The 15621-nt window shown below is 45.1% G+C and overlaps 1 protein-coding gene across 4 annotated transcripts in view; it reads left to right on the top strand.

The window, feature by feature from the left end:
- The window catches only part of LOC122570788 (solute carrier organic anion transporter family member 74D), an 83258-nt gene that overhangs the window by 55696 nt on the left and 11941 nt on the right, over window positions 1-15621 (top strand). For all 4 annotated transcript variants that reach the window (XM_043733630.1, XM_043733631.1, XM_043733629.1 and 1 more), the window contains 3 exons: window positions 13436-13918; window positions 14380-14750; window positions 15231-15451. In XM_043733630.1, coding sequence (XP_043589565.1) covers window positions 13601-13918; window positions 14380-14750; window positions 15231-15451 — 910 coding nt within the window. In that variant the 5' untranslated portion in view covers window positions 13436-13600. The remainder of the gene's footprint in view (window positions 1-13435; window positions 13919-14379; window positions 14751-15230; window positions 15452-15621) is intronic.

The raw sequence follows: 15621 nt of genomic DNA on the forward strand, positions 1-15621 counted from the left end.
TGCGTATGATGCAAGCGCGTGGAAGCCGGCCGGGACCGTGTTGTTCGCGCTTCAGGTTTGCACCTACGTGCTCGATATCTCGATTATCGAGCGTCCGAGTTCACCATGGGAATATGGGACATTCCGCAGCTGCGTACCTGCTGCGCTCTCTAGCTTCGAGGCTCTCAGGTCATCCGGGAGAGATTCTGCGTCTCTCGTTCACCTCCTCTTCCCTCTTTTTCTCTCCCCTCTCCCCCATCTCTTCCTTCCGACACCTCGTTGGCGACCTCTCTTTTTTCTGTTAATTATTTCCATCCCCCGCGTTTATTTATACGTGTCACCGTTATCGAGCTGCGACATAAATTGCCGTGGAAATAATCGTCTGGCCGGAGATAGATCGCCGAAGGAAGGAGATCGAAAGCTACGGTATTTGCACGAGGTTTGGCTCGAATTTTACCCACCCACGAAGTCTCCGACGGTTTCCTATTGGTTGTTTTTATTCTCGTGTGATACTCGGCTGCCCGAGCTTTCGGCGTCCTAGTTGAGCGGAGCTTTGAAACGCGAAGTAACGTCGCCTTGTGAAGTTTCAATACACAGTGTTCCATTGCCGTAGCTCGCTTTGAGCTTACAAACTACATTGAGGGACCGACGAAATTGACCGAATAGCTCGTAGAAGGACACTTGAAGCTATTTTCCAATTAATAATCTAGGTGACAGTCGTTTCGATACTAAAATTAGGAGTGGAAGACGTCGCTCACGTGACGCTCAATTGAGCGCTTCGAGTTTCAAATCCGGTCGTGCCAATCTTCATAATCTTTCCACGCTAATAAACTTAACCATCTGATCATCGAATAGAAGTACGTGCTATTATAATTACGACCATGCCAAGCGTTTCGTCGTCCCTTTTCATTTCGAAAAGATTTCTCAAAGTTCCAACCGAATCGAATTTCGCATCTCCCGTTCTCCCGTGTCTGTTTCATTCAAGAGGATCGAATCATATTCGAAAATAGTCGGATCGAAAACGTCGCGTTTTATGCATCACAGTCGTACCACGTGTTAACGATCCGATGCAGTTTTACGCCTACGTCACCGGTGCTTACCATCGATTTAGAGAGTAGGTCACAGATGCGCACCTGCTGGATCTAAAAGTTGGTCGCATCTGGGCTCTAATTTCCATCTCGATCGTTGTAAACAACACGTGTAACGATGATACCTCGCGCTGGCACTTGGTATCCGATCACCAAGTTCGGCTACCCGAACGGATCTTCTCGCTTGCACTCGTCGTACGCACGAGTAATCACTCCGATCGAATCGATAAGATCCATAAATTATAATTGGCACTCAGTTAACGCCAGCATAAAGAGCCAAGACGGCAAGATTAATTGATCATGACAGATCACACGGTTCGCGAGGTATTTAATCCTTGAGTCGTGTTAAAACTCTGGGATTCTGGAAGAGACGCGGCAGGATGCGACAAAGGACGATCCTTGCCGGCCTGAGACGCGATCTATCAATTACTTTTACTTTTAAACCGGCTGAAAGGCGCCATGACACAGATCGACCGGCCCGTTCGAACGAAACGCCGCGTGTACACAGATCTCTCACACCTACGCCAACGTCAGCCTCGACATCTGAGACAAGCCGCAGCTGCGAACCTGTCGCATTGCAACTGCAACTCCACGACCGAGGTCATCCGGCCAGTTTCGCCTCTCTTTTTCTCTTTCTCTCCGGTGCATAGCTCCTGTCCCGGTTTTTTTCACTTTCTTTCACTCTCGCCGCCGTTGTTACGGCCGCACCATCGCCACCGCGATTCGCAATTTCACGCACTGTCGTTGCACGTGTTAATCGAGCCACACGGCTGCGTATTTTTATTACTATCCAAATAGACAAATCGAGTCTTGGAGGTAGAAAAAGATACCGTTGAATTCTACGGTTATATCGGAGCAGACGGATTCGAAATTATTTATAAAACTTCTATTTTCTGTGATTCGATGTCACGAAGTTTCAGCGAAGTACAAGATAACGAAGTTTCGTTGGCAGGTTCGTCGGCGAAGTCGGGTTTCAGCTCTTCTCTCCGCCGACAAGCCGATCGACGGCTGATTTATTAGCGACAGTTCTACTCGAAGCACTCGACGTTATTTTTCACAGAAATCTTCGGTCGGAAGACATCTAAATTCGGTATTTTTAAATCTTTATAAAATCGACGCAGCGTATCGCGCCATCTCGGAGTACGTGGAAAATACAAATTTTCAAGCTCGTGATCCAACATTAAATAACGAAAACACAGAGTGTATTCAGAAATCGATCGATCGCCGCCTCGCATGATCGCTTCCGAAGCGTCGACCGACCGTTCTATCGAGATTCAAGGCCACTGATCTAGCGTGAACGCGATCAATGAAGTCCATTGCGATCGAGAAACATTCTTCATAGCGTTCGACCGGCGCTGATCGCGCACTCGAATCGCCCATAGATCGTTGCTGGATCGCTGGCGAAAAGAAGCGAATTCTTGACAAATCCCTCGAAAGGGTTGAAATCGCTTACCTCTAAGACATCCATTTTCCACGGATTCCGAGAATATTTCCGGACGGTAGTAACGAGCCAGCGAACGATTCATTTCGCGTACAGCCTTATGCGTGTAGCGAAGAATTCGCGGGGAATGAGATTTCCGCGAATTCATTAAGGGTACGTACCGCCGGTAGGCCTCGCACTGGCTGGTTACATAGATGCTGAACGCTTGAAATAAATGCGTGCATAAAACTTTGCAAGCAGGCAAACAGCTGCGCGCGTGCATCGGTGTGTTGTGGGTCGACTAGAGATGGGATCAAACCGCGCTCACGTTCATTCGCGTCTAATCTCGCCCGGATAAGTTCACCTAATATTCCCATCTCTAACCCTTTACATTCTGAATTGTGCCACTCGTGGCTGATTTTTATGCCATTTTTTACTCTTCGATATGCGATATCTTTGTATCGTGTGGTTTTTGTTCTTCGAGCTTAAAATACCGCGGTATCGAGGAAAAATTGTTGGAGAAATCTGAATGAAATACAGGTAGAAAACAATAGAAGCGCTGACAGGCTGCAAGGGTGAGAAATGCCGATGAACTATATGCCTGTAGCTCTTTAGGACATTGGGTATTTTGGGTCAACAACTGTAAAACACTTGTACGTTGTAAGAGTACCGAAAACTGTGGTATAAGAAGGACGTCTGGGTGGAGAGAGTTGTCAGTAGTCGATAGTTGTAGTTGTTGGATTTACGACTGAGTTGCGACTAGTTGCAGTTGCGAGGAAGGTGCGACTAGTTGCGGGTTAATCGTTACTTGTGAGTTGTTAATTGTAAGTTTTAATTGTAGATAGATATAGTTCTCCGTTTAAATCACTCGAAATAAATTTATACAATAAATAGAGATCGCTATAATCCTGATCTCTGTAATACGTACTTGGAAATTGTACTAATAATACGCGCGTTCGTACATACTTAGTTCGTAGTAGTATTTTTAATAAAAGTAAAGTTTCTTCGGCAAAGAGTTAATGTCTAATTTCTGTGGAAGGTAGCTGGATTAGTTCCAAACATTCGCTGCCAGACCGATATTAGACTACAGTGAATTAGCTACGATCATGTTACTTTTGCCGATAAGCATTTAATATTCGTTATGTATATTGAATAATAATGTTCATGCGAATTGACCTTGCACAAGCGTTTCTGATAAATCCGCTATCGCTGTTTATCTATTCGATAGCTCCTTTGTTATTTCGTTTCACTTGCCGAATAATTCGTTATCACGCTATACCGCGATGAAACGTTATCGGCTGTGCATTGTTCACTCGCTTGATCCCATCTCTAGCGTCGGCACACCTGTGCACCGTGTTCACTTGACTCGCATAATCCGCCGGCTAGAACGTGTTCGCATCTAGCAAGCGGCTCAGTGTGTCCGACTAATCGTGGGAAGGGTATGAAGGGCGGAATAACGAAACGGCACAACTCCACTCGCACGCTGCATCGAGAGATCGAAGACTTTCCGTCCGCGTTGAAAATATTCTCGGTACCTTGGCGCGTTATCAGCGACTCGCCGTAACTCGATTACGCATTGGGATACGGGCAAAATTAATTATGGAAGAAGTACGTACGCGCGTATTATGGAAGATAGTCTCTTATCTCGTACGGACATGGCCTTTAAGTGTGTAGCTTTATACCGAGCAAAGCTTGAAATTCCTTCGACATGCTTGAAACGTAGTAAATGATCTTAAGGGAATTTCTAACGCCTGGACCGACAACTATAGAAACGTACGAAGTCGAACGCCGACTAATTATAAATCGTATATCCTCGTGATGAGATCGCGTATCGTATTTAGCCTATAGCCAAAGCGTGAAAGCTTCGAATCGATTCGTATCGCCTGGCACCGGTACCCCACGTGCAATATCCAATCCCGCTTGCGTTTGTCGTGTCGTTCGACGTTGGAGAACCGCGAAGTCGGACACACGTGGCTTGCCACGCGAGTTGCAGACACTCGGGAAACGCGGACACCAGAAGTGGGAATCTGGTGCCGATCGTCTGCTGATCTTTTCGCTTCTCTCGTTGACCGCGTACGCTGTCTACCGTCTAATGGAATAGCAATTCCATGGTGTCGCAATCCTCGAGATTGATCGATGTAGTTAATATCGATACCCGATACGTACGAGTTGAAACACGCGGTCGAGTATTTTTGGAATCGTTGAATTCCCGAGACCTTTCGTTCCACTTGCAGTCGATGCGATCTGCGTTAGTTTCGATCTGTCGCTTATTCGTGGAAATCACGTTGAACAAGTCGTATCGCGGATGGCAGGTTAGGCGGTTTCGAGTCGGCCTGCCATAATTCTATTCGGCAGGATGCACGTAAGCTCGCCACCGCTTGGCGATCAATTGCGCCACCGAGGGTGGATCGCGTGTGGTCAAGCTGTAAGTGGTTGTGCCTGTACGCGAAGGAATTTTGATCTCTTAGATCGCGTTAACGTATTCGTATAGCCTTCCCAATGGTTTCCAGTGGGAAACGGGAATTTCCGAATAATAACCAGCTACGTGTGGTATCTGGATAATTTAATTTTCAATTTATATCGTACGCAAGAAGATAGAAGACTTTTCTCATTAAAATTCTTCCCTTCGTTAATTTTTCACTCGTTGGTGTAGAGGTGTAGTGGATACGTGCACCGGTCATTCGGCCTTGACGTAGTCAGAATACAAGCACGAGTTAGCGTGTTATTTGCCAAAAAAGATGCTACCGATAGCGTTGGGTATGATTGTCGGTAATTTGCGGCGAAGGGCCACCGCGATCGTGAATACACGTCTATTATTACATCGCGCTGTGTCCACCATAATGCGCTGCAGCTCCGTGTTACTGTCTATGTATGTCCGCTATAATACGCTGCACTTTGGTCATGCTAGTATGTCATTTGTACCGGATACCAAGCTCTTCTACCTCTTCTGCCACCGATCGCTCGGTTTCCTTCATTAGGAATTTTCAATCCGTCGGCCTTGGAGAACTCTCGAGTTACTTGGAGTTTCTACGAACGTGAAATATAACGGGACATTGGATTTAGGTATAACCTAGACAAGTCGAATCTATTTAAGACTTAAGCTAGCGGTAACTTTGATCTAACTAGGTCTAATCCGGCTTGAACTTAAATTAAACGTGATCGATACACGGTAGCCCAGACCTAGTTCGAACTTGATCCTACGTGCACTTTGCGTGGATGTAGCGCTCGACAGGTATATCTACGTGGCCTTCGCGATCGTAAAAGTTCCTCCATGTTTTTCACTTGGAATAACGTTCGAACGGATTGGAAACAGGTAGAGCTCGTCCTTACGCGTTTTATCCTGTTATTTTGTAGAAGGGAATTCTGCATTTTACTACACGATCGAATCGTCGTTCAGGTCCTTTTGGGCCGAGTGTTACGGTAGGCGTGGTTTTATGGAGGTAGTTCGTAAAGATTGGATTACGTCTCGTTGCAGCGATTAAGTGGTTAATCGAGTCTGATGTCATTTCAGGAACGATGTTTATTGTGGTTCGTAATTGGGGTTGATTTCAGTGGGCTGGATTTTTGTTAGATAATTAAATACAACTTGGTTCGAGTAATTTCGCGTAATAAAGTTTTACAATATATTCGAATAATGTACGTTTATACGCATTTGAAATTGCAAGAGTTCGTAAATTCTTCTCGCATACGCGAGAACAGTTCCGTACACTTGGCACAAAATCGTTCCAGAAACCTATATACGTGGTGTAAATTACTTAACCGTCTCTTGTACCCAACGTATCTTAGTTCGCACGTTATACCTGTCCGCGGAAATTACCCAACGCGTATACGATTCCTCGACGATCAACAAGACAGATCCCGGTTCCATAGCTTTCATGCACGATCGTTTGGCTGAACTCGTTTCGCAAGAAACAAAAAGAAACAAGATGATCGACTATAGAACGAGAGAGGAAAAAAGAATACGAAGATGGAATATGAGTCACGGAGGACTTCCTCGATCGTCGCGATATCGAATCGAACGTAGTCCCTCGTTCTCGTAGGTTTCTCGCAATTTCGATGGACTTTCCCGTTTCTATACACGACTCGCGTATCCTGCGGCTCGTCTCACGAGCATAGCCGCTACAATGTTAACGAGATCGCAGAGAGTAGCTAATGTAAAAGGCCGCGTAAAAAGCGTACCTTTTGAGCCTTTATTACCCGTAATTTCCGTGGAAGTTTATTGCCGGTCCGAATACCGACTGTTATTAATACAGCGACGTTTATCTATCATTACGAGCCGTATCGGACTGGACTATTAATGGCCGCGAGAGATAGTATAAATTTTCGAGAATCGACGATCGAAATACACTCCGTGTGTTGCAACCGGTGTCGGACGATTTCTTGAGGTGTGCGCACCACCGTTGATCGATGGTTCGAACGAAAAAATACAGGCTGCTACAGCTCGGAAGCGGCATTTATCATGCGTCGAATTACGGGAACGAGCGGCAGCGGGGAAAAAAGAAATCGGCAAGATAGAGAAAGAGAAGGCAAGGACGAGTTTGACTTTCGTTGGCCGTGCACCGAGCCTCGTTCGGTGCTCTAATGACATGATTTTCATGTTCTAGTTTCCATTAAACTCTTGCTTTCTTTTGGGACGTCGCGTCGCGGACGAGATATCGAACGAGCTCATCTTTCACTTTTATTTTCGTTCGATTCACTCTACTGGCCTGCGGCTTCTTTCATTAAATTTTTGTTGTCCGTGCTGCCCTGTGGCAAACGGTGGAAATTGAACTTTCGGCTTAAGCTTCGTTTTTCCCCTCGCGTACCTACCTGTTCCCGGTTCCGTTTCAATTTTAATTAATGACAGGGGTTAGCTGTTCTCCTCTGTTCTCGTGGCGACCATTCGATTATGATTCTATAATCGGCTCGAATAATTCAATACAGGAATTCAATACAGATTCAATTTCGCGACTCGCGTGTACACCGCGAATGATCGTCCTCGATTCGCTCGCGATGTATGTTTTGCCGTTGATTTACGACTTATAATTCCACGGGGGGGAAAAAAACATCGGAGAATAGGAGATTTTCACTTGGAAAATTGGCTCTGGTTCGTCGCTCGATAAATACACACGCCCGATCTCTATTTTTGCCGTGGCGTTTATTGCTTTCCAGAACGGGGTCGAGATCGGCATTCCCCCCTATTGTTCCCAGCCATGGAAATTACTTTCGCTGCTTTCGATTTTCACGACGACGGCTGTGATTTAACGGAGACAACTTCACCAGAACACGACTTTCATCCTCGCTTGATTACGGTCCCGTCTTCCACGCGTTGCACGATTACTTCAACTTCAATTAGAATTATAGCCATCCTGGATGATTGTTTGAGAAAGGGGAATCGACGTCCGTGTAATTTTACCTTTCGCTTGTGAGTCCGCTGATTTAATTGTTCTCACTCGTATCTTGCATATGCAATTAGCTTTTGCATCGGGCTTCTCCCTCGTTCTACGTCGTTTTCTTTTTCTGAGTAAAGATAAAGTGACGTGGAAAACCGACGGTTGTATCTTAAACATTGTATCTTAAAAAAAAGAAAAGAAAAGAAAAAAGAAAAAAGAAGCGAATTAAGAAAGTTACGGTTATAGGAATGGTAAAAGACGATGGATGGCTTGAAAGAAGAAATGAAATTATTCTTGGACGTATTTAATTATCTGCTAATGGAAATATGTACATAGTCCAGATAGCAGAAGGAAAGACAAGAATATCGATGCGCGAATTAGGGATCGATCGCGAGTATACGAAACTGGCAAAACATGAAAATCGTCTCTCACCCGTCCTGTCCAGTTTTTAGCGGCGTTTATTATTTATTGTTCCGCAGAAGTGGCTGGAATTATTCTTGAGCGTTCTAGCACGCCGCTCCACGTGCATGTGAACGTATCACCGTAAACCAGATTCAAGATCAGGTTCAGCAAGTTTGCTGGGAACATCAAAGTAGAATATAAATCTCGCTGCTTTCCACTTACTTTCTTGGGGGCATTTGCAAAGATTTGCGACACGCGTTCACCGCGATCGAGCTGTCGATCGAAAGTGAATCGCGTGAGAAATCGGAATCCATTCGATGGCTTCGTCGACGTTTTTCGTATAATTTTATTTGCTTACGGTGGGTTAAACGGCATAATTAAAAAGTAGTTTCTCCAATCGCAAACTTCTGCTCCATATAACGTCCCGATTCTATCCGGGAATTGGAAATGTTATTGCATCAACGCGGATCGCTATCGGCGTTGCCTCGAAAGTGTTTCCACACAAAAACCAGGCGATTAAGCATTTTTCTATGACGAAACGTTTCTAGACATTCTCGAAACGATTAAGAACCTACGATCGATTAGGATAGCTTTGTACACACGCGTCGAGCATGGTAAAAAGCTGTTTCGAAAATTGACGGGCAATTGACCGTGAAATGTTGGTAAAAAGCGTGCCATGGATACAGGACACGCGTTGTCCGGACAAAGGCCGACTCGACGATTCGACGCGGAAGGATCCTTTACACGATCGACGTTCCTTCCATCGATTTCGTCCTGTCAGACCTTCGTATGGTTCATCGCAAGCTGTTTTACGCTGCGAGTCGATCGCTTCTGACTACGATGAGCAAACGTGTTACGACGAAGACTGTTTTGCACACTCTAAGGCACTTTGATGGACGTTCGAGGGCCACCCCAGAGAAATTGCTTTCTTCGTTTCGCGCGCAGGATACAAAGACGAACGAGTCGTTCGATATTCTTATTATTAATTTCCTTTCACGGGCGAAAGGTTGTAGATACAAAGAATTATACGAGAAACACGTGGAACAGGAAGAGACGATATTTTCGACAACCGTGAAACATTGGCTCTCTGATGTCTGGACGCTCGAATGGCAGATTTCGTTTCTTTTTTTTTTTTCTTTTTTCTTTTTTTTCTCTCACCCAATCACGTGCTTGGCCTTCCGAGTAGGCAGTTTCTTTTGGGTCGCTCTGTACGACAACGTGCACGCTGGCATTGAGTTGTAGTCGTAGTAGAATAGAGCAACTAACCAACTAACCACGAGACGTCAGTAGGACAGTGAAAGGCGACCTAGACCAAGTCTCTCCGGCGCAACGCTGCTGGAACTTGACGAGGAACGCCGCTGTTTTCGTACACGTACGTACCGTCACGGTGTCCAGGTGTTCGCGTATTGCATCTTCGCAGGCGAGCTAATCTTTCCAACTCTGTATCGACGAGATCGAAATAAGTCGCGACTATTGCCAGCCCTATAACTAGGATTCTCTCGTGGAAAATGAAGTGGTCTCGCGGATTAAACATTTTCTCGATCGAGGATACATCTGAGAGCGTACCGAATAGACAAGATTTAATTAAACATGGGGAATAATTTTCACGAACGAGTAGAGTATCGTTAGGTGTAATTCGTTGCTCGTGATTAATTAAAACGGAAAAATACTTGCGTATCGATCGGTACCGATAGATCCGCAATAATCCGATAATAAGAGAATAGCAGCTGTCAGGTTTTATCTCAGTGAAGCACGCACGTGGGCTCTTACCAAGAACTTTTACGAGATATTTGAGTCCCGTGCAAGCCTACGGCAGCATACCACAGCAATTTATTACCGGAAATTTCTTTTCTCGTTGCATCATGCTCGGTACCACCTAGGGAACCTATGAAACCCCCAATGAAATCACAATACGAGCGGAATTTCTAATTAACCGCGCGAGAAACCGTACCGAATTTTCTCGTCTCGAATTCGCATCCTCTGGTATTTTGTAACGAACCTCAGAACTCGTTCTAATCCGCTTACTTTTCCCAAACGATCAACTTTTCACGAACCATCGAAAACCAATTAGCCATGGATCGTACAAACAACGGTTATAAATTTCAGGTGTCTTCTCTCTGTGCCAGTGGCAACAAGTTATACCTACCTCGTGATAAATCTTCCGCGGGTAAAGTCAAAACAAGCGACCGAATAGCCGTCCTAAAAAATTATCCTCGTTTTATCGTCGGTAAACGAACCGTTTCGTTTAAAATAACGTCGCGAAAGGAAGGTTCCCGTGCAGACGAGGAAACTCTCAGCGGTTCTACGCGAGATGTAGAATCAGCCAGAGACTATGAGAAAACTGGCAGAGCACGTGATAAATATTCATAAACCGATCTATCGGGAAACAGCGTCGTTTGGAAAATGATTAAAACGATAGATTTCGAGGTAGATGATTCATCGACGTTCTGCGCGCCAGGAGGATACAATCGGCCATTGCCGCGAAGATTTTCACTTGGGTAGCCGGTGTTGTCCGAAAAGGATTTACGATCGGCAAAAAGGCAACTGCCGCGGCAGTTTCGCCATCGAGAACGCGGCACGAGAGAGTCGAGACACTCTTCTCCCGGGGCCCTTTCGATTTCGTTCCGATTGCAGCCGAGGATGTGTGTCGACATTGCCCTCCTTAACCGGCGAAAGTTCCACCGGCTAATTGAACTTCTTAATCTTCGACCGGTTCCCGCTCCTCGTCTACCGTCGTGTTCGGATCGCGCTGCTCGCGCGGAATTTCGGTTGACCAACTCGGCGCTGCCAGGCGTGATTAGTGCTTATAAATCGGTTATTCCGGCCGGTCGAATAGTATTGACGTTAAGAACGCTGTTTCTCGATCGAGATTTTGTTTCGCTCGAGAGCAGGTAGGATTGAAAGTTGGAGCGAAGAACGCGTTAATAACGAAGTAATATCTTTCGAATGTCTAGGTTTCTTTTATTTCGCTCGTAACACAGTTTAAAGTTTGAGGCAAGAGAATTAACGACGGAGAATTTTAGAAACAGATTAGATAGCCTGTTCGATACTAGCGAGGAGCTGTACGAAGGTCTCGGTTCCCGGAACACGCCAACGTGACCAGAAACAAATCCATCTGAAAATTAACGTTAACGACAATAATTAACCTTTTTTTTTTAGAAAAAGAAACGTGATTTATCGTTGGACAACTTCCTGGATGAGATTAGACGTCAAGGTTAGTCTTCGGCAACAGAAGAACCACGTGTTAAAGACAAGCGTTGAATTCAATCAAAGTCACGCGTGCTATAGAAGTTGTTCTTCTGTTGGCGGAAATGTTGAAATTCCTTTCGAGAGGAGCGTTGATCGAATAGATAGATTTGCCGAAGGTTGTACCCTCGACACGTGTGGAATACACAGGGGGGGCTACATTGGCAACGTGCGACGTTTGAACATTAACGGGTCAATGGCGCGGCGAAACGACGTTGTGCCGTAAACACATTCGTATTCTTGGACAGTGTTTCGGAGGTCGGTTACCGTGCGCGGCCAATTAACGTTGAAATAAAATCCGCTCGTGCGCCATTCCTCGCGTTTTATTATCATGCGCGAGCCCATTCGACAGGAAGTTTCTTGGCCGGACGGCTCTTGAATCATTTCGCCCGCTAACCAAATCGTCCCCCGATCCCCTGGTGAAATCTTCTTCCTTTCTTCGTCCACGTATATCGCTACGCGTTCTCGGTACAAACGTTATTCTGGCACAAAGAGGCGCAAAAGTAACGCAAGCTTAACCAATTAGAGGCAAACGTTGCGTGAAAGTAACATTCCACTCGATACTTGTTTTTAATTAATTTATAATTATTACACTCTGTTCTTAATATCGTGGCGATATATCGCCGTTATTTTTCTCGGTTAGTTTTCTACAGTTTTATGAGATTTATGAAAAGAAATTGAAGTATTTGGGATATCGTGCCAAACCACTGTTTAATTCTTAACGAGTTAGTCGACGATAGGTGAAAAAGAGATTCTTAGAAACGATGAAAGAATTTTACGCTGTGTAGTTCGCGATGTTTCGTAATGTTAGTTTTTTCAAGAAATATTTTACTCGGATCTCTTTCGTTTTGTTACCTTTATATTGTTTCGTATTTAGCGACGTCGTTGATAGCTTTAAGAAATTGCGTAAATCGAAGAGGCAGGGTGGACAAATCGGGAAACAGTGGTTTTTGACCACCCGTTGTGTAGGTGGATGTCTGTTATAGCCCGCAGACTCCTACTCGCTGTCAGCGAAAACCGCATCGGTGGGATAGTCGGTGCAATGGAACGCGAGGGAAATGAGAAAAGTCGGGCACCGATGAAAGTGAGAGGATACCGGCTACAGGCTGTTCCAGTTAGCCCGTTTCCTACCCGTCAGTCACGCGGAGAAAGGATTTCTATCGCGTACTCTTGTCCCTTTTATTTGCAACCAAATCCTATGCATACGGGGTCGCGTGTCTGACGATTACTTTCTAAACAATCGCGAGAGAACTGTTGCACTGTTTCGTAGAAAGTCTACGGGAGAATTTTCGTGAGAATTATCAGCTCCTTTTTTCATCTGGGATGATTTTCTTCGTAGACCCTTTAAGACCTTTAGAAGGAGCAAAAGTCCGTGCCGGAGATGGCACGAAATTTCATTCACCGTGGAACAAAGCCAATCGCGATTTCGCAGAAACGCGGTGGATAACTGGGAGGGACCGCCGTTATAAATAATGCCATGACGCACATAAGTTAGACATACAAAAATACGGAGTGTATCTTGAAAGCGTTTCGAACGGATGATAAATCACAACCGTGAGTTTGACGATTTATTCCTGGACACCTCTCAGCTGATGTTTTTCCCTGGGCGACGATCATCGGTAGAAATCGTCGTGCTAGCGTACGGAGTACCGCGAACAAATATCGATGACGTTTATGCAACCGCGTAACCGGACATTTAAAAACTACCAGCATAGACACAGTCACCGAGACGCTCTACAGTTGAAAGTCTTATCCCGCGAATGCTGAACGATCGTGTCGTCAGCTTATATTAAACTTTTCTTATTTATTTATTTCATTCCATCTTTATCATATCGTTATGATATTCTATCGTTGTCGGTATCGCGGCCTGTTCGTTGTCATCGTCGAAAACGCTCGAATATTCGAAAAATCCTTTTCTGTGATTGCAGGTTGACCGTTCGAATGACATTCGTTTGAACGGTCGTGAGAGTCCTCCCACGAGGAAGAATCCCGGCTAGAGGGTGCGAACGGAGGGTGCTAGGACAGGGTAGGAAGACGGAAGAGAAGAGGACAGCGTAGCGGAACGAAGCGTCGATCGATCGCCGTATGATATAATGGCAGGAGAGGACACTCAGATCCTGGCGAACGGAAACGTCGAAGCGCTGACGATAATTCCACCGAAAATGGCGAACGGGAATGGACTGATTTGCGGGAAGCAGCACAACAACAACGGCTCGATACCAAACGGGAAGTTACACGAAATCGGTGCAGCTGAAAACGGAAAGCTGATAATGTCTGACGAGAAATCGAGCAGTCTTCACACGGAGTTCGACGACGCGGACGTGTCTTGCGGCTGGGGCCCGTGCAGGCCACACTGGCTTCAGTATTTCGCCACGAAGCAGGCCTTCCTGGTCACCTTCTGCATCACCTGGGTTGGTTTGGGTTAGGTTTGGGTTAGCTTCTGGGTTGGATTTTCAATTCGATGGAATTCAAGTATTCTCGACGATATTTTCCACGACTTCGTTCTAAATTGTTTTTTTTTTTTTTTTTAAATTTGAACTTTCCTTTAAAATTGCGAAGATTAAATTTTGCGAATTAAACGATTAGCAATATTTCGACCCTGCTGCGTTCTTCGGATCGTTTTCGACTTTAATCACAGTTTTCCGTCGTTCAATTTTCTTTTTACTTTTTTTTAGCTCGGGCGAATATAGAAAACGATCTTTAACAAGATACAAGATCCTTCGTTTTAGTTTCACGATAGCCTTTGTCAAGTCGTTAAAGATATTTTTGTTCGTCGAAACGAGAGCAAAATTGAGCAATATAAAGATTCGAAGACCGCGGCAGAGTTAAAGATTCGTATGGCTTTAAAGTCAAATTGCGCGTGGATTTACAGGTCCTCCAGGGAATGTACTACACGTACTTCGTCTCGGTGATCACGACGATCGAGAAGCTGTTCCAGATTCAGTCAAAGACCACCGGTATTATAATGTCAGCGACGGAGATCGGCCAGATCGGTTCCTCTCTCCTGCTTACGTACTACGGGGGCCAAGGTCACCGGCCTAAGTGGATCGCTTGGGGCATGATCCTGTTCGCAGTGAGCTCGTTCACCTGCTCGATGCCCCATTTCATCTTCGGTGAACAGCTGATCCATCAGAACGAGATGTTTTTCAGCGGTTTCGAGGGTGGCGACCCAAACAACACCCATCCTATTCCCGCGAATCTTTGCAAACTGCAAGAACGATCAGAGAACGCTACGCTGGATAGGTGAATAGAATCCCTTCTCTTTAATCTCTTACACGGCTGTTGTCGCGTTTCTTAGTACTTAATACTTTATCTCTTAACGCTTAATAAATAGTTGCTGTAGATTTTATTCGCGCAAAGAGATTCAAATTTATTCGTTTACTACGTATTTTTTACATTTTTTTTTCTTTTTTATATGTTTAGTACATATTTTTAAAGCCGTGGATATTATTGGAACGACAAGCACGTTCTTGAAATTATGCAATTTCTGTCCGACCCATTTCTCCTTACCTGCTTTCATTCCAACCGTAATCGATCGTACCTTTTTTTAAATGGGTTAGGTCCCGTGCCTATCCCCTTGCTCTTCGCGTTTATAAATAAAAGGAACAATCAACAGGCCACGTTACCACGCCGTAAACGTTCGAACAATCGAATAGATCAGATGCTCTGCAAACCGTACGGTATTATTGACAATTCTTTTTTTCTCTTTTCTCTCTCTCATAGTTGGATCTCGTCCACGACGCCGGCTCAAATGAATACGATGAATTACTGCAAGGGTGACTCGTTGACGGAGCAGAGGATACAAAGTAAAATAACTACAGTGGTCCTGGCTATATTTTTTGTCTCCTTGTTGGGCGTTGGAATGGGTCAGACGGCAGTCTACACCCTTGGTATTCCTTATATCGACGACAATGTGGCCAGCAGAGAAAGCCCACTCTATTTCGGTAAGAATACAATCGCGGAAGAATACAGTCGTATCGCGATCCTATTATATTTCGAAGAAAAGAGTGGAAACAGTACGTGCCTCGAGTTCTGTCGCAAAGCAAACTGTTCTCGTTGCGAAGCTCCGTCTTGGCGAGCCTCCAGAATCATCGAATACGTACAACTTTGATTT

This window comes from Bombus pyrosoma, linkage group LG9, assembly GCF_014825855.1.
Source record: "Bombus pyrosoma isolate SC7728 linkage group LG9, ASM1482585v1, whole genome shotgun sequence".
In the NCBI taxonomy this organism is placed as follows: Eukaryota; Metazoa; Arthropoda; class Insecta; order Hymenoptera; family Apidae; genus Bombus; species Bombus pyrosoma.